Consider the following 26,842-nt stretch of genomic DNA (forward strand, 5'->3'; position numbering starts at 1 on the left):
AACTGTACCAGAAAGTAGACAAGTTGTAGTCTGGCTTCTTGTTACATCCCAAGCTGGATTCATGGTTTGTTTCTCCAAACAAACCACAAGCTGAAGCCAAGGTTTATTCTTCACTTACCACTTGTGGTTTGCTTGCGGGAAACAAACCTCAAGCCCAGGTTTGCATGTTACAAGTCAAACTGTGGCTTGTCTCCCCTCCAGCACAGCAGGAGTGGGAAAGGTCAAAGCACCCACAATATCAGCAGTGTACACCAGCATGAGCCTATGCTTGTTCACATGAAACCATAGCTTATTTTAACTATGGGTTAACATGACGTGCAAACTAAGTTGTTGTTAGTAACACATCTTATTAAGCATCAGTCACACACTCTTTTCAGAAGAGTTCTTGAGAATCGTATATAATGGGTGCTGTCCCATACTTCATTATTTTGAATTGAAAGATGTTAGCCCTTCTTTTTGAATAAGCTGCTTCGCATAAAATGAATAACACACAGTGATTTTCTTAACTGTGCATTCTACAGTTGACCACAGTCGAATTAAGCTGCAGCAAGATGATAATGACTATATCAATGCCAGTTTGATAAAAGTGGAAGAGGCGAACAGGAGCTACATCCTCACACAGGTAAGTGCTTGAGAGAGGAGGAAGGATGGAGAACCCATTTCATAGTCTTCCTTACCTCTCGTTCGGTCTTTGAATCTTATAAATGCATAGCTCATGTGTGGCATGAGAGAGAATTGGTTAAAGGCATTCGTTTTCCCTGTTGTGCAACATTTCACTGCTTTAGAAATGCCCAAAATAGAAGTTTGCCATAGATAGCCGTTTCCTTCATGAATTAATCTAATCCTATTTTAAAGCCATCAAGAGTTGGTGGCCACCCCTGCCTCTTGTGGGAGTATATTCTATAGTAGGCATAGGCAGACTCGGCCCTCCAGATGTTTTGGGACTACAGCTCCCATCATCCCTAGCTAACAGGACCAGTGGTCAGGGATGATGGGAATTGTAGTCCCAAAACATCTGGAGGGCCGAGTTTGCCTATGCCTGTTCTATAGTGTAACTATGTACCGCGTGAAGAATTGCTTTCTTCACATATGAGAACTGGGGGAAGTCAATAGAGTGGCAATCTAGAAAAGAGACCCTGCCAATGTTTTGATAATGCTGGACCCTGAAGTACTTACTGACATGAAATATGACTTCCAAAGACCTGGGACCCCCTTTGGAAGAATGTATTTTATAAGGCCTGCTTCTGTTTGTATTACACGGCTTCATTACATGGAATAAGATTTTTTAAAAAGCATATAAATTCTTTTACACGAAGGATTTTTCTTTTTGTCATTTGTATGCCCAGAATTATGAATTGCAAATTATGATTTAAGCATTCTGAAATCCATTCAACTTAAACAAGGGATTGCTCCTTCAGCATCTCTTACTGCATAGTATATTCATGATTTTGTGATCTAAGTAACTTTGATGCTGCCTAGTCAAGTCCTCCCTTCTCCTAGCATGTAAAAGGCCATGGAGCTGCTCTTCTTCTTCTTCTTCTTCTTCTTCTTCTTCTTCTTCTTCTTCTTCTTCTTCTTTGACTCTCAAAAATAGACCTCCTTAGAGAGGAGGCATGGGTAATTTCCAGCAGAGCTTTGCATCCCTCCTTGGCTCCTCCCAGCTTTATGTCTTTGTTGTCACTGAACCAGGATCACTTGCTCCCCCAGAGCAGAGTGCAGGAAGCTGTGCACCCAGTCCCCTTCCTGTTGATGGTCGGTTTTGTGATCAGTCATGTCCTTTTCTCTTTCTGAAGCTGTTTTCTTTGATAGAATCTTCACTCTGCCTCCTCCCTCTCTCATTGGCCCAGGCACTTGAAATTACTCCGAGCCTTTTCCATTGATTCGTTTGGGCCCGATCCGTCTTGGTTTCTCGTGTCTGTCTGTCTCAGTTTTGTATGAGGAGTCATGCGAAACGCCAATGATGACTCGAGGAAGTCCCTATGGACAACTTGAAGAGCCTTTCTTTAGCTTTAAACCTTATTAAAGCAAAGGGTGGTGGCAGTCAACTAGGAACATCTGTAAGGAAAAGTAACCTCTATTCAAAAATCACACAAATTAATAATGCACACTAAGTCTTTGAAACTCCCATTGTTCTAGGTGCATTTTGCAACAGGGAGCTCTGGGCGCAGTACTGTGCCCAAGATTTCAATTTAAAACTGCAGAGTGGAAGCAAAGGAGGACCTTTTTCTGCCTCTCCACTTCCAGCTACTCTCTGAAGACTGGAGAAGAGACCCTCATAAGAATATTAGGGGGGGTGGGCAGCGGAAGGACTAGACCATGTGAAAATTGAACACAAGATTTTAGCTGCAGTTCCTTCATTTTCTGCTTTTTATTCTTGTTATAAAAGTGCACCTATACATTCCATTGTTGCACCCATAACCTAGGTCTGAGGTACCATTTAGCTCCTGGCTTTCATATCTCAGTTTCGAACACTCTGCATACTCCACGAATAGTGATGATAATGTGGCTGAACTGACAGAATCAGTAAAGTATCAAGTCTCCAGGTGCCTGTGTTGTGCACCGAGAATGTCTTTTCAATTTACTTTGGGCTTTCCATAGGTAAAGGTAAAGGCGTTTGTTCACAGGCAGCTTTCTGGATCATGTGGCGAGCATAACTAAGCCGCTTCTGGCAAACCAGAGCAGCGCACGGAAACGCCGTTTACCTTCCCGCTGGAGCGGTACCTATTTATCTACTTGCACTTTGACGTGTTTTCGAACTGCTAGGTTGGCAGGAGCAGGGACCGAGCAATGGAAGCTCACCCCGTTGTGGGGATTCGAACCGCCAAGCTTCCGATTGGCAAGCCCTAGGCTCTGTGGTTTAACCCACAGCCCCACCCGCATCCCTTTTCTTCCATGTGTAGGTGTCCTAAATAATGATTATATTACATAGGGTGCATTCACCCTACTCCACAGCATGGAAAATTGAGAGCAAAGTCTCACCCATATAGAAAAACAATCATGTGAAATGAGACCTACAAGGCTCAAGGTCTTGTACCAGTGCCGGATGTACGTATAAGCTAAACAAGGTATAGCTTGGGGCCCCACTCTCTTGGGGGGGCCCCAAAAAATGTAAAGGGCGGAAAATTGGATGTACATTTCCAAAATATAAGATAAAAAACAAATAAAATAAAACCTACATGCAGCAACAGTGGCAAATGGCTTTAGATACTATTAGATCCATAAATTACCATATAGCATATATTCAACACAAAAAACAGCGACAATTTGTTGTTGACAAAGAACAACTGGACATATAAAGGGCCCCATTACCTTCAGTAGTTTAGGGCCTCATCAAACCTAAACCCGGCCCTGAGTTGTACCAAAGCGGTTATCCAGCAAACACAGTATTCAGGTGTGGTTTCTTTAGTAAACGAGGTGGCAAAGTCCCATCTAAATTTAACAGATATTTGTATAAACTGCTCCTGAGCAACCAGTCTCCCTATTGAGCTGGGGCGAATACAGTATTGCGGAGTCAAGTAAACAGGCAACATCTGCTCAAGGGTACAAGTCACAGTCTGGGTTCAAGGATGCATTGTTGAGGGTGCATCAGAGGCAAAACGCTGTGGGTGGGCAGAGATGTACATGAGACAGAGGAAATGCAAGGATGAGAAGTTAAATTTGGTGTAATCACATTCATAGTGGTGAAGCAGCCCTTCGTTTGCTCTGAGCATCTCCCCATAAGCTTTGTAATACAGTCATACCTCGTGTTGCGTTTGCTTCAGGTTAAGTGTTTTCAGGTAGCATCCCGCGGCGACCCGGAAGTACCATGCGCAGACTCTCAAAATGACATCACGCGCATGCGCAGAAGCAGCGAATCGCGACCCGCAGACACAGGTTGCGTTCTGCTCAGGTTTCGAACGGGGCTCCGGAATGGATCCCGTTTGCAACCAGAGGTACCACTGTACTTAAGGGTCAATCATGTACCCATGTGCAGCTAATCAGAAGTTAAGGGACTAGGAAGCCTTTGTTCCTGACATCCTAAACTTGGATAGACTGGGTAATCCAAATCCCTTTGGCTCCCAGTTCCTAGCAATATCTATTCTGGATTAGTTACTTGAATAGCAACAGGATATAGCATGCATTCGGGTGCTATTAAATGCCAGTTGTGGGCTAATGGAATTGACTTTTAGCCACTCAGCCATCAGTCACTTTCTTTTCCAAGGGGCTAGTTCACTGCACTTGCAAGCTTGGTGAGCGCAGGGTTCCCATTTTGGCCAGCCGAATATCCTTAGTAAGTCTTTTGTAGATACATTTTAATACATTGGACCTCATGGGTTGATATGTGAGGGATTGGTGGGAAAGGAAGAACCTTTGACCTGGAAGAGAGGTTACTTTGAAAGTGGATCAGGTAAACATCTAGCAGGAATAGTAAACTCTTCCTGACCTTGCGTGTCAATGCTATGCCAAGACTTTTCATGAAATGATAAAGATGGCTGAATTTCCTAGCAGTTGGCTTTTATTGTCTCTCGTTTCTGTGAATTGCAAGTTCCATTGATTGAACAAACGTCTTAAATTTATCATGCAGAGTGGCGTTTTCATTTTTTTCTCAACAAGCTTTCTTGGAACTGTTCTTTACTGTTCCTATCTACAAATAACGAAATAAGGACATGGTTCTCTGTCTATAAAACTTTCAAGTTCTGCATCCTTAAAAATTAATATTTGGTAACTCCACAATATGAAGCGGGGTGGAAATCACTTAAAACTTCACATTTTATGTATCTGAAAAGAGGAGCCACTCCCTGTGTTGGGTTTAGAAATAGAGAATTGTTGCTAGGCTGCTGTTCTCTGAACTTGTACCACATTAAGGCTTTGTATCTTTGCAGGGGCCTCTGCCAAATACTTGTGGTCACTTTTGGGAGATGATTTGGGAACAGAAAAGCCGTGGCGTTGTCATGCTCAACAGAGTGATGGAAAAGGGATCAGTAAGTAACTAAATCATCGCCCCCACCCCCCAATGTTTGTTTTGGGATCCTGAGCACATGGTGCATGCGCAATTTAAAAACCTGATGAAAATGGTCCTGTAGGGGGGGAAATAATGCACATGCCAGAAGTGAAGAAAAATAAGTATTGGTTAGACAACCTAGAAATATAATGTAATCTATTATGTTCAGAACCAATTGTGCAGTATGAGTGCAATATATGACCAGCCTGCAACCCAGTGCAATGAATTTTTTTACTTTGCAGTATCAGCATTTGGGCTGAGCATATTTATTTATTTGTATTGCATTTCTCTCTCAGTCCCAAGTTAGTTCATAGAGTTGTGGTAGCCAGTGTCATGTACAGAAGCTATCACTGAGCTTCACCAGGAGAATGAGTTGCATGGACTTTTTATCCCGTATCCAATTTTTTGGTGGTTCCTTTATTGTTGGGCCACGTGAAAAGGTGTGAAAAATTCTTGGGACATTCCTCAGTTATTACTATTTTCAATTCAGGTGTTTTTGTGCAACAGCAGAGCCCTCATCATGTAGTTAACCAGGGTCAGTGATATAATTGCTTTCACCATGTGATCCCTGAATGGCTGGGATCACACAGTGAAGAAGTCCGTTCAGGATTTTAAAAGTGGCTCTGAGGCAGCAGTGTTTTGATGACTGATGACTGCAAACAGGTATGAAAAAATGCATGTAAGTATTTAAAGCAGGGAGACTTTGGAGACAGTTTTGTACCCTTTAAAACAGCAACTTTCATATTGAAAATTGAACAGCTTGAAAACTTGGTACAGCAATAACAGCTGTGTCAACTCCTAGCTATTAGAAGCCCTCCAGATCAGACCTTTTAGTAACCTAAACTTTCAGCTGACATTGCTGTTGCTTTTTCAACCCTTTGCACGTGTCCAAAGAAGAACCACACTGTGCCACCATTTTACTTGTTTTCAGTTGTGTATGTCCTTCATTCTGTTGTGGAACCCAAGCCAGTGTCCATGTGGTTCTCAGGCAATCCAGGGACTTCTGTGGCTGCCATAGCTACAATGATACTCCCTTTCCTCGCTGTTTTCCTTTTACTTTCTTCTCCTCCTGCTCCCCCCCTGGTCTTCACATTCTGTTACTACTCCTGAAACCATACTGCTGCTGTGTGTGTGTTTTTGAAAGCTCTTCAAACACTTTAGTAAGTACATTTGATATGCATATTTTTCTTGCTTCAGGGTTTTTGCATAATGCATTTTTGGGTCGCATCACAAACAGCCCTGTGTGTGGGTGCTGTAAAGCAGATGGTGCACTCACTGATGAATAAATCACTTTATAAGTAGTTAGGAAGGGACGCGGGTGGCACTGTTGTCTAAACCACAGAGTCTAGGGCTTACGGATCAGAAGGTCGGCAGTTAGAATCACCACAATGGGGTAAGCTCCCGTTGCTTGGTCCCTGCTCCTGCCAACCTAGCAGTTCGAAAGCACGTCAAAGTGCAAGTAGATAAATAGGTACCACTCCAGTGGGAAGGTAAAGGGCATTTCCATGTGCTGCTCTGGTTCGCCAGAAGCGGCTTAGTCATGCTGGCCACATGAGACCCAGAAGCTGTACGCTGGCTCCCTCGGCCAATAAAGCAAGATGAGCGCCACAACCCCAGAGTCGCCCATGACTGGACCTAACGGTCAGGGGTCCCTTTACCTTTAAATAAGTTAGAAAATTCATACCCAAGTTTACCTTAGGGCAGAAGTGGGGTACTGTTCTAACCCCAAGGACCGCCTTACTTCGTGGGGAACGTCCCAGGAACCGTGTTTCGGGGCCAAAGACAAAAGTGGACAGAACAATGGATAGAACTCTTCACGTGGCCATCTGCAACCTCCCCTACCCCCAAATGCACTTGTCCATCTACCATCCATGCATGCAAGAGTTACTATTGAAGGGCAGTTCAAGGACACATTCCCATTCAAGCAAAAGCATCTGAGGTGGCTGTGGAGAACGACTGGGGAGTATTCAGCCCCTGGGCTTGAGGTTCCCCACCTTAGGCAAAAAACAGGCAGTGGCTCCATCACTTACACAGGTTAATCTGGAAATGGTTCATGGAGCTGGTTAGTTGACTTCTGAATTTATCATCGCAGACATCCAAATCATTCCCTTTAAGTTAAAGTGGTGAACACATGGGTGTCGCATGTGCCACATGGCCTGTGTGCGAGAGATTGACAGCTGAGCCATCATACATGCCTCTCATTTCATTTGTGAAGTTCACCCAACTGTTAAGTAACGTGTGATGAAAGGTGTTGTCAACATGGTGCTTTCCAGATTGTTGTTGGACTCTAACTCCTATCAGTCTCTGGGATGATGTGAGTTGGAGTTTGATAACATCTGAATGGCACCACGTTGACTATTCCTGTGTTATGAGCTCTCTTCTTCTGTCTTCCTTCAAGTCTTCGGCCTTGAAGGAGTTGCCAGGCTCGCCTGCCCATGCTTCTCTTTCCAAACAACAGTCAGTCGACCACTTGCCATAAATAACCTCACAGGCGTTTTTCAAAAGTCCTTGGAGTGAAGAACGAATTGTATTCCTTATAGGATATAGGAAAGATTTATGGAGAAGTCGTCTGCAGTAATCACTGTCTTGTTGAGTGGAGGTTTCCAGTTCCCCAGTAATATGCGTAGTGAAACAAATCTAAAACGAGAAGTACAGTAACCACAGACTCAACCATTCCTTCCTCTCCCACTCACCCCCACTCATTCTTTCTCCACTGCCAGTAAGCTTGAACAAAGCACAGAATTATTGAGATCCCCTGAGGGAAGGCTGCTAATGCTTCTCAACAAACGGTTGACGGGGGATACTCAATGGGAACTTGGCAAAAACATTATTTGCCAAACCATTTAGTGCAAAAAAAAATGTTACATGAAGCAGATTCTCTTGCAAGCTGCGATTAAAAATAAATTTGCAGAAGATTAAAAATTCTTTCTGTCTCCAACCAAGTCGTATTGTTCAGGAGTTAAATGGAAAAAGACGTTGGTGCCTTCTATGATGGGCTATCCTACACAGAATTCCTTCATTTTCCCCCCTCTGGATAGAACATTTTGTGGGTTGGTAAACTATTGCCTCAAACACTTCTTTTGTGTAATACTCCCTAGTGGATTATACCAGTTTCCGTTCTATAAAAGGTCTCCAGTATTACCATCCCATGTTGGACTATTTTTGATCAGTAATTAAATAGCATAATTATCCATCTCTTTGTCATATGATAGAAAAAACAGAACGAATAAGGCTATTGCACTGAAAACGGAACACTAAAAATCCAAGAACAGTAAACATTTCCCAAGTCCAATGTCATTGAAGTTGTATTGAATTCTACAGGACAGCGTTCTCCATGAACCCAAGTTCTTGGTGTCTACAATTGTAGGTTTGATAGTTGTCTCAACCACTGGACACCATCAGCTTCATGGCATATAAACATTCTAGCGATGCAAATCTTGGATTTCCTGGGAAATTATTATTGAAAAAATTACTATGATCAGTCAAGAACTTAGGTAATTGAAATGCCCATACTCCATTTTCAGTGAGAACAAACCGCTGTAACCTTTAAACTATCCCATATGGCATCAAAATGATCTCATAAGACTGGGATTTGGGGGAAAGGGGTTGAACTGAACTGAACAACTCAATTGCATCTGTGTCTCTTGATTCCTAATTAAAAGCTACAGTTGTGTGCATGTATACTTCTAGCTGTTCTCCTGAATAGAGCCCCATAAATCATTAAGGCAATATTGTTGGCTCGTTGCAGTTGTCAGTTTTGCCCAAATGAGGTTTTCCCTAGCTGCTATGTTCTGTAATCCCAGATCGGTCCCAGAAATCCAGTGCCTAGCGCCAGTCCGTGGCACTCAAAAATATGTTTTGTTCACTCAGTGGTTTCAGTGGCTTAAGGGGTAATCACAGGGGTTTCTCCTGTTGTTAGCAGTTGAGACTTTCAGCGTAAATTCTTAGGGATGGATGAACACACACAGGCACTGGAAGCTGCAGCCTATCTAGAGTACACTCCGCTCCAGCCGGTATCCAAGGCAAAGGTCTTTCCACATCCTGCCACCTTTCAGTGCCAAACTGAGACCTGCATGCAAACTCATGTGCTACGCCACTGGCACACTTCCAACCCCAGAACTGATGTGCACTGCATTCAGTCACTGCACTTTGCAAGTGATCTCTTCCAACATCACCTATGCTTCCTTTGGCATCTTCAAGGAGCATTTAAAGGAGGGTTAGGGGTCCTGTGACTTTCCAGATGTCGACTTCCCATCAGTTGCAGCCAGCACAACCATTAGTCAGTTATGGTGGGAGCCAAACACAGGTTCACAACCACTGGATTTTAAAGACTCGTCTCTTTGCTCAACTCCTTCCCTGTGCAATTTCCTTCCTCTTCTTATTGACTGGAAGCCTGTGGGAAACGACAGGCCCCCCCTTTCATTTCTGCAAGTCTGCTTTTAGATATTCAGTAAACTACGTCTGTGTGCCACATGTACACGGATAATGCGAAGGGGCTGTCTATAAGTGCCATGTATGCTGATGATTTGTAAATAATGCTTGCCGTTCTGGGCGACTCCTTGTCAAGCAGCTTGCTTGTTTTCCCCCTCTAGATAAAATGTGCGCAGTACTGGCCGCAAAAAGAGGAGAAAGTGATGCTCTTTGAGGATACAAACTTGACGTTAACCTTGATATCAGAAGATATAAAATCCTACTACACAGTACGGCAGTTAGAATTGGAAAACCTCACAGTAAGTATGGGGAAGCTCAGCGTTAACTATTTCTCTCACACACATACACACACTTTTTACAAACCGTATTTTGCTGTATTAGTCTCCTGCATTAAGAAGATGGATACTTGATGACTCTTTGCTAGATCTGCTCAATGCTGATGTTTCAGAATCTCAGCTGCATTGAAGGTTTTTTGTTCTAACATTTGAGAAGTTGGCTCTTCGGCACTGGCTCTTCGAATTCTAGTTCCTAGGTATGGGCAGCACATTCAACACAGATAAGCACATCAGGGGTTTTTTTCCCAGCCATCGTACCTACAAACATCTTTGCAGCCATGGGGGCTAGAAATACCGCAGGAATTCTCAGAGTTTCCTGTCTCTACATTCTTGGCAGTTGTGTGGAAATAGAAGTGGGGAAAGCAGTATGTTTTCCATATTTCCCCATTTCTCTTTTTTTAGCTTTTTTAATGAGAAGAGCAATTAGGTCATGTCCCATAGTAAAGTACTTCCTAGAACGAGTGTGGAGGACTGTGTTGGTCTAGTGGGGCAGATTTCTACCTCCCGCACCTGACACAGTTATGCTTAGTGAGCCTTTTTCACCAGCTTGGGTTTTGCAAAACACTTTGCAAGGGACCCAGCAATCAGCTGATAGTTGAGTCTTGCTGAGACCCTTGGAAAACACTCAACAAGATAGCACTTTGCAAGGGTCTCAGGCAGACCCTCTTCCCGAGTCCCTTGCCACAAAAAAATCTGTCTTGCAAAGAATCAAGTGATATCCAGGCCTCGTGGATCGCTTTGCACGGGGCTTTGCAAACTCCTTCAACTGAGCAGGTTCCCATGAACTTTCTCCTAGATCTTGTGCCAATTGCTGATGGCAAACCGCAGAATCAGACTGCATTTGAATCAAGAGGCAAACCCTGTTTAGCGGTTCTAGTAGTAAACAGCTACCATGTAATAATCATATAGGATCTTAGAGCAGATATGGGGAACAGTTCCCAGCCAGCAGAAGAGATGCTTTGGTACCCAAGTGCACAAAACCATAGAATTGTAGAGTTGGAAGTGACCCTGAGGTTCATCTCTTTCCCCCAACGATTTTGACAGGTGCGCTAGACCACACTCCCCAGTCACCTAATGGCACCGTGACATCTGTTGATGAATTTTCCTTTGCCTGTGCGGTTTGAAATCAAACAGGGCTTTGCAAGTGCCGACAATCAGCAGTGCCTGCAAAGCCCACTTTCAGCAGGAAACTGCGTCTGTACCTGTCCCATAGGGCAGGTGGACTTGGCCTAGCCAAAATGGTCTCGCATGCCAGATTTGAGGCTTAGCCAGTGTGATGCAGCCCCTGGGCTGGAGACTCCACAGCCTTGCCCTAGAATATCATGAATTACAGTGTCCCTACAGTGGAATTTAATATACTCTGTGAATCTTTTTACACGTGAGTAAACTTTTTGTGGCACCCCATGAAGTAAATGCCTGTTCAAATGCAGCCTTGAAATCAACTTTCTGAAGTTTGGCCAGGGCAGGTGTGGGGGGTTGTCGAGTGTTATGTTCCATGCATATGTAATTTTTTTTTTAGAAGAAATATGAAAATAAACTGAATGTCAATTTCCTAATCACTGAAGCGTTGTTGGAGACCATAACGAGTATCGCTGCGTACTTTCACTTTCTTGAAACCTTGGGTGAAAACGGTTTTGTCTTTTGCAGACACATGAAACTCGAGAAATCCTGCACTTTCATTATACAACGTGGCCTGACTTTGGAGTCCCCGAGTCTCCAGCTTCGTTCCTCAACTTCCTGGTCAAAGTGAGAGAGTCGGGGTCACTGAGCCCCGAACATGGACCCATTGTAGTACACTGCAGTGCAGGGATTGGCAGATCAGGAACTTTCTGCTTGGTTGACACTTGTCTCCTTTTGGTAAGAGAAGCTTGCTTGTAAGGTGGAAGGGAGTGTTGGCTGCCATTTTGTTTAGTGCCTTTCAACTCCACAATTCTATGATGCTAAGCAGAGCGGAGCGAAATAGGCTTCATAAACTTCGCCAATCCCTTTGTAGCAGTGACTGTGGGACATCTGTCTGAATTCTGCTTTTACCTTATTCCGTTTCAGACTTGTGCTGGGCTGGCACCAATCTTTGTCATGGAGGAACCAGCGCACAGTTCCTCAGTACCACCAGTGCACAGTTAAACTGTGGCATGGTATAGAGGCCCATACATAGGAGAACCTGATACTTCTGAATCTTCACCCTGAAAAAGAAAAGGGTTTGGGGGGGGAGAGAAATTCCCAGAGACAACTCCCATCCTAGAGTAATCTATTTCCACTTCAAAGTTTAAAATCAAGCCTAGCTTTCAGTGAGGCCTGCCTTCGGTTAGCCAGTTGGTAACACTCTCTATTTCCAAACCCTTTCTGTGTCTTGTTTCAGTAAATGTGCTTTTGGCAGGAAAACTACAAAAATGCTATGTTCTATCCACTTCATTCTGAAAACTTGTTGCCTTAATTTTCACATTTATCGCCCTGATTTTTGAGTATTTTGACATGATCCTTGTTGACATGATCCTTGGTACCGCAGCTAGAGAAGCTGGGGAGAATCCCATTTCTGTTCTCCTTCCTCTGGCATTCCAGTCCTAAGCATGTGTTGGAAATGAGTCCTGCTGCTTTTGAGAACAACAGCCCCTCAACAAAATCTTATGAATGCCCATTGCATTCATGGGAGTTTACTTAAGTTCAGTGTCAGAATATGTGTGTCTTCGACAAGTCATATTGTTGGGGTCACCAGTTTTAGTGGGATGAAGGGGGAGGGCCCAATAATAGCTTGTCTGGGGCTCTTAAAAAATATTGGATCTGGTGAATTTTCACTGGGCATCATTCTGTAAGGCCTGAGTAGATGTGGGTTAGGACTGCAACCTTGATAAAGACATCTTCCAGATATTCCACAAATGAGAAGCTGTACCGTTGCTTCGGAGGTAATTCAAAAAACGATCTGAATTTCACCTTTCTCTGTTTAGATGGACAAAAGAAAAGACCCTTCTTCCGTCGACATTAAGCAGGTTCTTTTAGAAATGAGGAAATACCGCATGGGGCTTATACAGACTGCAGACCAGCTTCGCTTCTCATATTTGGCTGTTCTAGAAGGATCAAAATTCATTATGGGAGACTCATCTGTGCAGGTGAGCAGCAGTAGCAGAATTCAACTGGCATAGGTTGTCTTCATTTTTTAAAAGTTGTATATGAATGGGCCAAGATTTTTATGGAACAGCAGTGTGTAGAATCGAGTGGCAATTAGATGTGCTAAAACAAAGTGGTTCACAAATGCACCTTTGACACACATATATACTTACACAGACACACACACACACACACTTGTGTATAAACCAGGTTATAGGATGTTGCATGTGTTGTTGCCATTGCAATAGGTGATTCTTACTGCTTTACAGTTCTGGGGAATAGCAGGTTCTGCCCTGGCACTGCAGTACTGTAGTTCATTTTCCAACCCGTGTCTTCCTATGTCTTGTAGATGTGAAGACTCTAGCAGGACCAGGGTATCCGCTGAGCTGAGGGTTGTTGCTTAAGGCACATCATGCCATTGTCACTTAAACGTTATTTGAATAGGCGGTGGAATAGTTGAGAGGGGAAGAAAAGAAAAATTCAGAGCAGGGTGATGGTTTCATGTGCCCAAGCACCCGGGGTGGTTGATGCACTCTCCTTGCTCCGGAAAGGGAATGAGGTGATAACAAGACTGCAAAGAGGAAGTCGGAGAATGAGGAAGGGAATTAAGCAGAGGCTAGATCCCTCCCCCTCTTTTGATGGGGTCCTTGAATATTATTATCAGTATTTCCATTTATGAATTGTTTCCAATGAGGAGTTTCAAAGTGACTCTGAGTACATTTTGTTCAACATCATTCTGTCTGTGCAAGCGTTGCAACTTGCCAGCTGGACCTATTTCCCCCTCCATCATGCTATTCTGGGAGCTCTCCTGACACACTCACCCAAACCCCATTTTCAGGGAGTGCAAGGGGGTGGGCTGGAGGGAAGCCCCCCCCAGAGTGCAAGCAGAAATCTTTGCTGGAAGCTGCCTTTAGTGGCTGGGGCAACCTAGTCAGATGGGAGCATATAAATAATAAAATGATGATAATGCAGACATTCCTCTGTTGGGACTGGTCAGGTGAATTGTGCCCTTCCAATGCTTTTCACAACTTGAACCTATGCATCCAAGTCAGACGTAAGTACCACTGAGTTCCGTGGAGTTTACTCCCAGGTGACTGCGCATAGGATTACAGTCATACCTCATGTTACGTTTGCTTCATGTTACGTTTTTTCAGGTTGTGCCCCGTGGCGACCCGGAAGTACCGGAAAGGGTTACTTCTGGGTTTTGCTGCTCGCGCATGCACAGTAGCACTGAATTGCGCTTCGCACATGCGCACAAGCACCAAATCACGCCGCACACCCGCGCAGATACGGCGCTTCAGGTTGCGGGCTTTTCATGTTGTGAACGGGCCTCCAGAACGGATCCCGTTCACAACCAGAGGTACCACTGTCCAGTTACATCACAAGGAATAGTAAATCTTGTTATTTTGTCTTTGGTCTAGCTAGGAGCCTAAGGGAATGCACAATCTCGTAGCTATAGGGGCTGTCATGATGAGCCCCTGCACTTCAGATTTTCCCACTGACAATAGGTACAACAAACTGCACAGTAACCTTTCTTTTTAAAAAATGGATAAATGGGAACGCCTTAATGGTGCATCCTGGGCGTACAGAAAAAGCGTGTGTGCATTTTCCTTGCTGTTTTTTTAAGAAGGTTTAATGAGTCTCCTGCTTCTGTTGAAGGAGCAATGGAAAGAGCTCTCTAAAGAAGACTTGGACCCCCCGCCGGAACATATTCCCCCACCCCCAAGACCACCCAAGCGAACCTCAGAAATGAATAACGGAAGGGTGCACGACCACATGGAAAATTCTTCAAAACATCGGGTGACGGAGGAGGAAGTCGCGTGTGCCGTGAGCGCTCTGGTGGCGAAGGTTCCTGATGGCAGAGATCACCCCTCTGAACATCTAGACATGGAGAGGTAATGTTGGCCAGGATTTCTTTGGGGTAACACTTGCATCAGGTTGCCATCAGCCTTGCAGCCAGCAAGCCGCCTGTCTCTTTTGTTTCCCAGTGTTTTTACTAAAGCAGAGCGAGGACCCGGTAACATTTTATCCGTTCGTGTAGAAAATAGGAAAGGAGAGGCAGAGATTGAGGGGAAAGGAACGAAAGTGTTTGAGGAAGTTCCCTTTTGATGTATTTTTTCCCTTACTCCTCTTAACTCCTTGCTCCTCTACTATAAGGAAGAAAAAATTGCCAGGAGAGGGGGGGGGGTCTGTCTCTAGAATAAACAAGTAAAATAATTTGTGGTGGAGAATGAAATGTGGTCATTTCCAAGCTGTACACAGGCTTCTTAGTAAACCAAAGATGCAGTTGAGCTTTATTAAATATAGCAGGAAGTATTCTTTATAGTGTCATCGTTTTGTGAATTTATTAAAAGAAGCCAAAGGGGGTAGTTCTGAAAGCAGCTACACTGATTTTGCATGCTTTCAAAATCTTCTGAAAAGGATAAATGTTCAGAATTTCTTGAGAAACTAGGTCAGTTCAAATAAGACGTTGCAGGGACACAAGGTGGTTTGTCTGCTAAAGAGCCTTTCAAGTCTTTGCACTAGATAAGAATGAATGAGGTCACTTATTTAGCAAATTCCCCATTTCTCAGTAGGACTGAAGTATTTCCATTGGAACTAAAACATTGTCATGGTGGAACCCAACTTCCATTTTTTTAGAGAAAGAAAATTGTTTCGACTTAATTATGGATCTAACCAAAATATAGCCTAAAGGCGGTTGCAAAATATCAGACAGTTTAAAAAGAATTAAGAGATGGTCGAAGTTTTTCCTACTCTAGTAGAAGAAGCTTAAAATCTGAGGTTTTATCTTTTCAGTAAGGGGCTTGCTCACCTGTCATTCCAGACAGCTGAAATGAAAAACTCTAGAGACAGCCACCAAAAGTTATCAAAAGCTGGGAGAGAGAGGGAAAATGCACTGCTTGAACACTAGGTGTCACTACTGCTCCATGTGCAATAATGTCAGGAGATTTCCTTTTCCTGGTTCAGCAATACTGGAGTCTGACTTGGCCATTTTTATCTAGAACTGAGCCAAAACCTATTTAACCTGCAGGTGTGCTGAAAAGCAACCTCCCATTTTTGCCAGTTTTGTAGCAGTGCATTCATATTATTCTCTCGGTCCTTTTTTCTCTTAGTGCTCAATTTGTTCCCATCTCCCAATAACTCAATCCGAGCCCCGCATTGGCCAAAAGATTCCTTTTTTGCAGGGAGTGTTGGACTTGATAACCCAACTCTGCAATTCTGTGATATATAAAACCTGGCTCCTTGGCTTTCCACCATGCCCAAAGCATTGCTGCTCCTTTACTGTCCTATCACTGTCCTCCACAAAATGTTGTTGTTTAGTCATTTAGTCGTGTCCGACTCTTTGTGACCCCATGGACCAGAGCACGCCAGGCACTCCTGTCTTCCACTGCCTCCCGCAGTTTGGTCAAACTCATGCTGGTAGTTTCAATAAAACTGTCCAACCATCTCGTCCTCTGTCGTCCCTTCTCCCTGTGCCCTCCATCTTTCCCAACATCAGGGTCCTTTCCAGGGAGTCTTCTCTTCTCATGAGGAGACCAAAGTATTGGAGCCTCAGCTTCAGGATCTGTCCTTCCAGTAAGCATTCAGGGCTGATTTCCTTCAGAATGGATAGGTTTGATCTTCTTGCAGTCCATGGGACTCTCAAGAGTCTCCTCCAGCACCATAATTCAAAAGCATCAATTCTTCAGCGATCAGCCTTCCACAAAATAAGCGTCTGCAAAACACTTTTGCAGTTCCTTTTCTCAGATGGCAAGGAACTCTTGAGTTGTAGCTTGTGCTGTGCCAGCAGGAGTCTGGTAGCGAAACAGGACTTCTGCTTCCTCTCCTCCTCCTGTGGGTTGCCCCCCACCCCAAATAAATATGCCCCAGGGGGGTCTCCCAAGTCCCAGCCCTTCAGAGCTGATGTTGAGATGTGCTGGAGGAGACAGAAGAGGAAACTCTGCCCCACACGTGGGAGCCAGCAGAGCTGCGATGTTGGATGTGGCTCCTGCTGGTTTTGAATGGGTCTGCTCTTCCTGGGACAGAGGTTCCAAAGAAGCTGACTAATCTTTTTATGTATGCAGCAGCCTCAGCCAGAACCTTATATGCGCCGAAATGGAAAAAGGAAAAGGTTCCAACCAAAGAAGAATGGCTTTAAAATAAATGGCAAAATAGCTGAAATGGCAAAATTGACTGTAAAACCAAGAGATCAAAATGATGAAATTAATAATAATTAATTTGTATGCCTCCCTCCCCGGCCAAAGCTGGGCTCAGAGCGGCTAACAGCAGGTAAAAATAGCACAGTGCACATAAAATCGCACAGTCAATTAATTAAAATACATTCTAGAAACAATTCAGAATCACATTAATGGCAACCATCGGATTAGAGTTCTATGAAGGATACAGAAGGAGAAAGGGAGTCAAACTGTGCCTTGGCCTAAGGCCTAGTGGAACAGCTCTGTCTTGCAGGCCCTCCGGAAAGATGTCAAGTCCCACAGGGCCCTAGTCTCTTGTGACAGAGTGTTCCACCAGATTGGGGCCACGGCCAAAAAAGCCCTGGCTCTGGTCGAGGCCAGCCTAACCTCCCTGTGGCCCGGGATCTCCAAGATGTTTTTATTTGAAGACTGTAAGGTCCTCCGTGGGACATACCAGGAGAGGCAGTCCTGTAGGTACGAGGGTCCTAGGCTGTATTATGGAGAACCGGAGGCCTTTTTTCTTTTACACTATCAAAGTATCTTAATGATACAAAATCGTGAGCTGGATTTGAGATACGAGTGGCGGGTGGGGGGGAAGACAAGATGGAGTTAGAGGATTTAGGAACAAGTTGTTGTTGTTGTTGTTGTTTAGTCGTGTCCGACTCTTCCTGACCCCATGGACCAGAGCACGCCAGGCACTCCTGTCTTCCACTGCCTCCCGCAGTTTGGTCAAACTCATGCTGGTAGCTTCGAGAACACTGTCCAACCATCTCATCCTCTGTCGCCCCCTTCTCCTTGTGCCCTCCATCTTTCCCAACATCAGGGTCTTTTCCAGGGAGTCTTCTCATGAGGTGGCCAAAGTATTGGAGCCTCAGCTTCAGGATCTGCCCTTCCAGTGAGCACTCAGGGCTGATTTCCTTCAGAATGGATAGGTTGGATCTTCTTGCAGTCCATGGGACTCTCAAGAGTCTCCTCCAACACCATAATTCAAAAGCATCAATTCTTCGGCGACCAGCCTTCTTTATGGTCCAACTCTCACTTCCATACACCACTACTGGGAAAACCATCGCTTTAACTATACGGACCTAGGAACAAGTAGAACGCAGCAATTAAGGATAAGGATGGAAAACATCAGGGCAGGAAGTCAGAAAGAAAAATAGATGTGAAGTCAGTTTGTTAAGACCTTTGAAAAATCTAATAAAAACGAATGTTGAATGTATACGCTCTCTCTTGTTCCTCAGCACTAGTCAAGACACTGAGCTTAGGAAGAGAACTGTCGATGCCTCGCCACAAAGTGAAGAGATGGTCAAGTCGGAAGAAGACGACGATGAGAACATGATGTCAACTTGGAAACCATTTCTGGTCAACATTTGCATGTTCACTGTTCTGACCGCAGGAGCATACCTCTGCTACAGGGTATGTTTCCATTGATAGACATGCCAGCGATGGTATCGAGAACGCCAGTAGCTTCGCCGGCGTTTTAACTTTGTTACAATAAAAGAAAGCTAAAGCGGGGGGCATCCAAGCCTTTGCCCCAGTGGAAGTATATCTTAAGTTTGAGATACTGGAACTTTGGTTAGGGCTTAAAGAGAAAATTGATGCACTAGGGTTTAATATTAGCCCTATGGTCCCAAGAACATAATATTCTAATCTCAGGGCCTTAAGATATTCAGGAGTAAGCAGAGAATATGCCAAATAAGTCTTGTGGGGTTTTTTTCCTTTCATTATTTTTTCCTTATTTTTAAAAATGGAATAATAAGAGTTTACAACACATTGTTTTTTAGAAGTCTTTTAAAGCCAGTTTTCGTTCTTTTGGTTGTTGTTTTTCAGGGGGGGGGGGCAAGTGAAAAATTGCTTGTATTCTCCAAGTGTTTGTAACCAAATACATGATTGGGTTCCTTAAATCACCACTATTGGGTTCCTTAAATCACCCACACATGCACACACCCCTGAAGAATGTACAACTTTTTATTTTTATTTTTATTTGAGAGGGGAGAGCTCTTTACTGCATGCCTTTTCAAGACTGAGGACTCTCTAAAGAACCACTTTTTTGTAAGTTCTGTCGCTTAAATTGGCTGCTGCTCAGGAGCCCCAGTAAATGAATGGAGATTACATAATAAATACATGCCTCTGCAAATTGAATTTCACCCTGAAGTGTGGGGTTTTCTGGCAGTGCAGGTATCATGGATAGATTTTATCTTAAATAGATTCTTGCTTTCAGTGCAGTTGTAATGGGCATCTGCTGTTGCTCAGGGCATCCCAGCAGGTCAAACGCTACTCTTTCCCTCTTCCTTTAAGACAAAATCTCCCACTCACCAGCAACACCAAATGCAAGTCTTCTGCCGCACTCCTTATTATCCCCATTGCTTAGCACCCTTCCATAACTCTCTCTCACACACACTTACTCTTTCTGTCTTTCTCCCTGTCCTTTAGGGGGAGGGGAAGGAAAATACAACCAAAATATATCCACTAGCATTTGCAAAATTGTTTTGGAAAGGACCAGTGTTCTTAAGCATCGGTATCATAATTTGGAATGTAAAATGCAACTTCACTCTAGACCTGCCATGTGAAAAGAATACGCTTTCTGTACAAGAGGAGTTAAAAATAATTCTTAGAGCTCCTTTATGCTGCAGAAATGTATCTCAAGGAATCCCAAGTAGCTATTGCTGGACAGGGGTTGGGCAGGAGGGGGACTTCCTTTTTGGAGAAAAGCTGAGCAAATGAACTGGCTCTCCAAATCAACAAGTCATTTTGCAAAATGCAAGTCGCTGCTGGTGGCTTTTAGTTTTATTGCCTCCTCCCCCCCCCCCCGCCCTTGAACAAAGATTTCAAGTTTGGCTTTTATTTGGCTTAAGATCATGCTGTTCAGTAGCCACCTGCCTACCTCTGCAGAAAAGAGTGTCCAGCCTAACTCGAAACAGATCCAGGTTCTGTTCTGCTCCATCTGAAGATGAAGATTTGAGTTTTTTGTTTTTGGTATAGCTTAACTGACCATAGCTGCTAAAAGGAGGGTAAAAGTTTAGACCAATCATGTATTTTGTCTCTTTGCTGGATGATATGATGGGGGGTAGTAAGCTAGGACTTCTCTTCTCACTGCATTTGACTGAAATAATAATCACGCAGAAGAATCCTTTGTCGGTGCTGCAGAGAGCAAGACAAATGCATTCATTAGACTTGTCGCCTGTTTCAAAGTAAAACCATGACAATTGACCTACAAGTGTGACTGATCAATGCTTTAAAAATTCTGCAAAATTCTAATTATATAGCACTTAAGTACCATCTACCTTAAAAAAAAAACAGAGTAGACTTCTCACTCCATATTTATTTTGGTTTGCCACCACGCTCACAAACTTTAGCTCTTTGGGGTTTTTTCCCTTGAACCACTGGATCTTGGGGAAGGAAGGAGTGGTTGGATCAAAAATAAATGAAGTCAAGCTTTGCATCAAGGGCTTTTCAAAAGTACAATAATAATCTTCAGGTAGTAATGGGAAAGTTAAGACACACACGCAGGCAGACAGACAGACAAAGTTACCCGTGAGATTGCTGTTTAGACCAGAATTTGAAAGGAGGAATACTCAAGCAGTCAATCTTCAGTAGTACAGTAATAGTGCAAGCGTGAAAAATACTGATTATGAGTATAGAAAATGGTATAACTATATAATGCTCATCTGTGTATTTTTACTATACAGTATGTGATTGCTTTGTCCCCATCTCTCTCTCTCTCATTCAGTAGGCTCCTGTTGAGAAGCAACATTAGTTAGCACATTTTTATTCAGATGCATGTATAAAGTCCCCTCCCCCAAAAAAAGAGAGAGTCCTGGTCAAAATCCATGTGCTTGAAAGTTGAAAAAAGAGTTTAAAATATATATATATATTTCTGCTTACCGATGTACCCAGATTGTATTTGCATGATCTGATTGTTTAAATGGCCGTGGTTCCAAGAGTGTTGCTGAAATGTCTTCGTTCAGCCAATAGATTGGTAGGTGTGCTCTTTTTAAAAAATACAACAAACCAACAAACATCAGGTTACCTGTATCTTGCCTAATAACTTGGCATGACTTTCTATTCAGTTTTATACGTCTGCTGTGCAACCCGGTTGTATGCCACTCTCTTAAGCTGAGTAAATATTGTACAAACATTCCAGAGGGTGTACAAAGCCATATTCACACCCCTCTCTCTCACACACACACACACTCTCTCTCTCACACACACACACACACACGTTCCCTGCAGGAAACAGGTGCCCAGATCCATGGAGCTGCTGTCTGAAACCACAAAGGAGCAGCTTTTCTCTCTCTCTCTTTCTCTCTCTCTCTCTCTTTTACATAGGCCATCAGAACCAAAGTGAGATTTGAAATCTGCGCTTTGTTGTTATATAGAGGATATGAAAATCAAAGCTCTTGAACTTAGCAGCAGGTGATAAATGAATGGTAATATTATTCCTTGGGCTTGTTGTTGGGTGTTTTTTTTGTGGGGGGAATTCAGAATGTCTCTCCTTAAAATCCACAGTGACTTGATTGTACTGTTACGTCTGTCCCCTTCAGCGAGGAAGAAACTAAAGATCTCCCTTGCTAGCCAGAGATACGGGGAGGGTGGACTGGCTACCATGTCTCTCCTGGGTTTGCCAGTATTAGTGATTTGCCTTTTTATCCTATTTGAACTCGAGAAGGACTCGTACTGTAGTGAAAACATGCAGTGGAATTGCCCTAGTCAAAAGCCCGGTGAGGTGTGTATAAGGCTAATAATGCTGAACTTGTAAGCATTTTGTTTTGGTGTCCTGTCTATGTATGTAGTAGTTTGGGTGTGTAAATACAAGTAGCATTTCAAAGTGGATGTATTGGTTAACCTATTCTTGGGATGGGGGCAGGGGTGGGGTGGGAAGTGGGGGCCGGGGGAAAAAATATCCATGTTTAAACTTGTTAGAAAGTTAGTGAGCTGCTCTGCTATATGCCTTAAGCAAATATATACTCATCAGGTCTTTCTTTTTTACAGATTGCCATAGAAAAGTTTTTTTTAAGAAAAATAAAAAATCTTTTTAAAAAAAACAACGAACAAGCTAAATGTTTTGGTATAATACGTTTTCAGGTATATTGTCTTTTGTGTAAGGCGCTGCAATGACCTCACAGTTTCAGTAAAAAACTGTACAGTTTTTCAATTTCCCATAAAGATTTTCAGTTCTCATTTTAGCTGCAACAATAAAATTCTTTTGTAAAGAAGCATGTCTCTTGGAGTGTCTTCCACTTCCTCTTTCTAGTCCTGAACTTCTAAACTTCATATTGCTGCTGAAGCCATCTCCTTTGTGTCCTTCCCTACCGACAACATCAGCTTCGCCTGACTTGGTTCACTGCAACTGTGCATTAGCAAGAGAATCAGGAACAGCACCTGCCTGGTATTTTTCCTTCAAACTGCTGAATACTTCCGTTCCTCCAAAGCATCTCTCTTCTAGCACTGTGTTTTGCATTGTGTTTTAAATTATAACTGGAAGAAGAATGCAACTGACTTTTCAAACATTTTATTAAACTTTAAAAAAGAACAATATGTAAACTAGCCCCAACAATAAATACTGAAAAGTGTTGTTTTTTTAATAATAAAAAAGCACAAAGTTCTGTATAAAATATGTACATTAAAGCAAGGGGCCAGGATCCAGTGATGGGCAGCTGCATATAAACACACACACTCAGGGATGGAAGCGTTTCTGTTTTCAGCAATTGGCAAAGGACCACTGCCCCCCCCCCAACTGCATTCAGCTCCTGCCAGCACCATCAGTGGTAAAAAAAAGATGGTAGGTGGTGTTCATCAGCATCTGCACCTGTTTACTCAAATGTGCATCTCGCCAAGTTCAGTAAAAGATCAATGTAAATGTGCTTAGTATTGCAGCAACAGTCCACTTAAAAACAGCTTCTCGGTTAAGATTATAAACCCAGAATTAAGCACTCATGGGAATAGCTGGCTTCTCAGTTTTTCCTGGCGCTAGATTCTGGTGTGTGTATACTAGAAGAATGGTTCAGGGGCTTAATGGTGGGAAGTGACCAGCAAGAGGTGAGGATTCTTTAGCTGTTAACCTCTTCCAACTCTGCAATGCTCTAGGGTCACAAACCCCATATTTTTCAGACTTATCTTAAGACCCCAATACATCCGCTGCCAGAACAAGGTGCCCTTTGAAAGAAAATTTCAGGTTAATTTACTGTCCCTAATTACTTTAGAGATTGTGTGGAAGTCCTTGTCCACAATATTAAGCAAATAAATATGCAAGTTATTTTCCTATGGCCTAAAAAAGGGGGGCAGGTTGGATTGAAGTTGTAGAGGGCTGCAAAATCTTCATTAACGCCACTCACTGCAATCCCAGTGTGCCCCATCCTTGTGGTTTTCTTTTTCTTTCCTTGGTTATTCCTAAGAAAACATCTCACAGTCAAAAAAAGAAGCTGCTTCTGTCTCCTCTCCTCCAAATGGAGAACTTCAGTGCAAGATTTTCGGATGCCTTCTTAGTTCAGGGTGAATGTTTCCTGTGATACTGAAGACAGGGGGGTGCTGATATTTAATGGTTTACACAGTACCTTTCTGGTTATAAGATCAGAGTCACCCAAAGAGATTTTGCACCGTGCGGAAACTCTGCTCATTCTCAAGATAATGTGTTTTTAAATCCAGCAGAGACAGATTTAACATTTGTGTGCTTTTCTCCCACACTCTTGTAGCCAAATTGCAGATGGTGCAAGATTATCTGGCCTCTCCCTCAAAGGCACTGCTTAAAATACTGTGATTTCTATTTCAGCTTCTTGGTACATGGTATCCCTCAGCTCACAACAGATCTTGTCCATCTTTTCAAAAGCCAGCCTTCCTTTGTCACCTGTGAAGAAAGGGACAAATCAGGAGGTTGACTGCCGTTGTGGGATAAGCGAAGTTTTCCTTGCGCACGATTCTTCCCTCTTTTACAATTTTGCGACCAATTTTTCCCAACCACATGGAAAGAATTTATTATGAAGAAAAGGTTTAGGGCCTGCCTAATGGCTCTCCTGGTAATATCCAAAAGTAAAAAAAAAAAAAAGGATATTGTTGACCTGGAACAGGTATGGCAAAGGGTGAGCTCAAGAGCAGAGCCATGGCTTACATTAAGGGAACATGCACTGCACATTTCAAGCTGATGACTTCCCCCAGAGAATCCTGGCAACTCTAGTTTGCTAAGGGTGCTGAGAATTGTAGGGGGGAACTACAGTTCTCATGATTTGGGGGAGGGGAGTTGTTTGCTTTAAGTGTATGGATCTGGCCCCAAATGACTCAAGTAGCTGGAACAAAACTCCATTGATGAAACCTTGGGGGCTTTTCAGTTTAGAAAAAATAGTACGAGAATGGAGAGAAAAGTTTCTCTGTTTCTCCCTCCCCCATAGTGTTAGAACTTGGCCCACCCAACGTAGCTAATATCCGATGTTAGAAGATTCAGGGCAGACAAAAGGAAATATTACTTTACATAGCACATAGTCACATCAGCACATAGCACAATGCCTGTATTGTTCCACCTTCACTATAGGTCTCTCAAGGTCACAAGGGTGTTCCAAGTCCTGCTTTGGAGATTCCCATGGGCATCTGGTTGGCCAGTGAGAACTGAATGGGCCTGATCCACCAGACTCACCTTATGTTCTTATAGTTAAACCATGGAGCCTGCTCCTACAGGATCCTGTGATAGTCATCAACTTCACGGGTTTTAGAAGAAGACTTGGACCTATTCATGCCTCCATGAATAGGTCCAAGTCTTCTTCTAAAACCTGTGAAGTTGATGACTATCACAGGATCTAGCCATGGCAACAAGCCACTATGGATACGTTCTGTCTTCTACCTCCACTGTTGGAGGCAGTATGGGAAGGAGTTGCTGGGAACCCCAAGTGGGAAGAGTGCTTTTCAACTCCGGTCCTGCTTGGGGCTTCCCAGGCATCACATTGGCTGCTGTGGCAACAGGATGCTGGAAGAGATGGACCATTGGTCTGATGCATCAGAACCAAGCGTAGGTTTTTAAGCAGTATATAATACCCAGAGCAATTTACAAAGCTGAATAAGGGTGGACAGGGAGCTGAAATGGTTTAACAAGACTTCAGGGTGCAGGCCAAAGTCAATTCTCATGAAGAAAAAAGGGCAGAGGTGGTTGGTGCTGCAGGAACAAGACACAGAGTTTTGTAGGAATGGGGTGGGAGGGTTTCTGTTGGTGTGTCCTTCCCTTGCAAGAGCCATTTGTGCCGTGCTCTTTTCCCAGAAATTGTCACAAGAACAGTGCTGGGAATTGAGGGCAAAAGAAGATCTGCTGCAGGAGACCACTTCCTCAAAGCAAGCGGCGATGCCTCTCTAAGCCAAGGCCAACTAGCTGTTGCTTCTGCTTTTCAGCTCACCATTCGCTCATTCGAAATCCATCTGCAGGGAATCGTTATAAGCACTTACCAAATGAAAGAGTCGTTTCTCTGGCGGCGTTCCGCACTTCCTCTGATTCTGATAGACACAGTCCGGCAATTTGCTCTATGCTTTCCACACCCTGTTATATAAAAGAAGCAGTGCAGGGGCAGCTGTTAAATTATTTCAGAATGCTTCCTAACTCTTTACATCAATGCACTGACTCAGACGGATGGATAGCCTGTGGCACTCTAATAAATTGGAGATTTAATAAATCACCATCATAAATAATCTGTAGCTCTCTGTATTATATTATTATTATTATTATTATTATTATTATTATTAATTAAATTTGTGTACCACCCTTTATCCATACATCTCAAGGTAGTTTTTCAACTAGGTTCACCCTTTAACAACACTCATTTTCGTGTATGTGTTTTCTTATGCCCTCTCTGTGTTCCAGTTTCCAATACTGTACAATGACCATGTTTTTTGGTGACTCTCACGCCCTCTCCTGGCTGCCTGTGACTCTGCACATGCACCTCTCTTAACGACCCCACTAAGCAAGAATTTAAAAATACTCACTCTGAGGTTTTTGAGGGCCAGACATGCGGCTTGCTGCAATTTCGCATCATCGTTACTTAAGGCATCTGTGTAAAAAAACAGAGCCTGCAAAAGACAATGGAGCATTCAATGACATGGATAACATTCCCTCCTCCTCTGCTCCAAAGTGCCCTAACATAAGATATTGGAGCCTCCTAACTCTGCTGTTTTCCCCACCGTTTCCACTGCTTCTCTTCCTGTGAACAGATATTTCTGGGAGATACCAGGAAAGAATAGGAAGAGGAGAACAGGCTAGCTAAGGGAAAAGTAAAGGGACCCCTGACCATTAGGTCCAGTCGTGACCGACTCTGGGGTTGCGGCGCTCATCTCGCTTTATTGGCCAAGGGAGCCGGCGTACAGCTTCCGGGTCATGTGGCCAGCATGACCAAGCCGCTTCTGGTGAACCAGAGCAGCACACAGAAACACTGTTTACCTTCCCGCCGGAGCAGTACCTATTTATCTACTTGCACTTTGACATGCTTTCTTTTTTTTTTTTTTTGAACATAATTTTTATTACACTTTGACATGCTTTCAAACTGCTAGGTTGGCAGGAGCAGGGACCGAGCAACAGGAGCTCACCCCGTTGTGGGGATTCGAACCGCTGACCTTCTGATCAGCAAGTCCTAGGCTCTGTGATTTAACCCACAGCGCCACCCGCGTCCTTTAACAGGCTAGCTAGCAAGCAGCAATTACAGTGATGAGGAGCAGGGCCGTAGTTAATGGGGTGGGGGCGCTCGCCAGGGTCTCATCCCTGGGTGAAGCCTCTAGCTAGGACTAGGTCCTTCTTGTCTTGAGCTGCTGAGCACCAAAAGGATGCTAATTTGCAAAGGGAAGCAGGAAATCCT

General features: G+C 43.6%; 2 protein-coding genes across 5 annotated transcripts in view; one reads left to right on the top strand and one right to left on the bottom strand.

The window, feature by feature from the left end:
- The window catches only part of PTPN1 (protein tyrosine phosphatase non-receptor type 1), an 88,531-nt gene extending 66,291 nt beyond the window's left edge, over window positions 1-22,240 (top strand). The window contains exons 3-9 of one of the 2 annotated variants that reach the window (XM_082226214.1): window positions 522-622; window positions 4,863-4,961; window positions 9,574-9,711; window positions 11,395-11,604; window positions 12,690-12,851; window positions 14,512-14,744; window positions 18,266-22,240. In XM_082226214.1, coding sequence (XP_082082340.1) covers window positions 522-622; window positions 4,863-4,961; window positions 9,574-9,711; window positions 11,395-11,604; window positions 12,690-12,851; window positions 14,512-14,744; window positions 18,266-18,455 — 1,133 coding nt within the window. In that variant the 3' untranslated portion in view covers window positions 18,456-22,240. Of the gene's footprint in view, window positions 1-521; window positions 623-4,862; window positions 4,962-9,573; window positions 9,712-11,394; window positions 11,605-12,689; window positions 12,852-14,508; window positions 14,745-18,265 lie in introns of both variants that reach the window. The other variant, XM_082226213.1, reaches the window with a different exon arrangement.
- A 280-nt stretch (window positions 22,241-22,520) lies between these two features.
- RIPOR3 (RIPOR family member 3) overlaps window positions 22,521-26,842 on the bottom strand; it is a 102,399-nt gene continuing 98,077 nt past the window's right edge. For all 3 annotated transcript variants that reach the window (XM_082225885.1, XM_082225884.1, XM_082225886.1), the window contains exons 20-22: window positions 25,980-26,063; window positions 25,446-25,536; window positions 22,521-23,868 (exon numbers count right to left, since the gene is read on the bottom strand). In XM_082225885.1, coding sequence (XP_082082011.1) covers window positions 23,768-23,868; window positions 25,446-25,536; window positions 25,980-26,063 — 276 coding nt within the window. In that variant the 3' untranslated portion in view covers window positions 22,521-23,767. The remainder of the gene's footprint in view (window positions 23,869-25,445; window positions 25,537-25,979; window positions 26,064-26,842) is intronic.

Source organism: Podarcis vaucheri, assembly GCF_965113315.1.
Source record: "Podarcis vaucheri genome assembly, chromosome: 6".
Lineage (NCBI taxonomy): Eukaryota > Metazoa > Chordata > Lepidosauria > Squamata > Lacertidae > Podarcis > Podarcis vaucheri.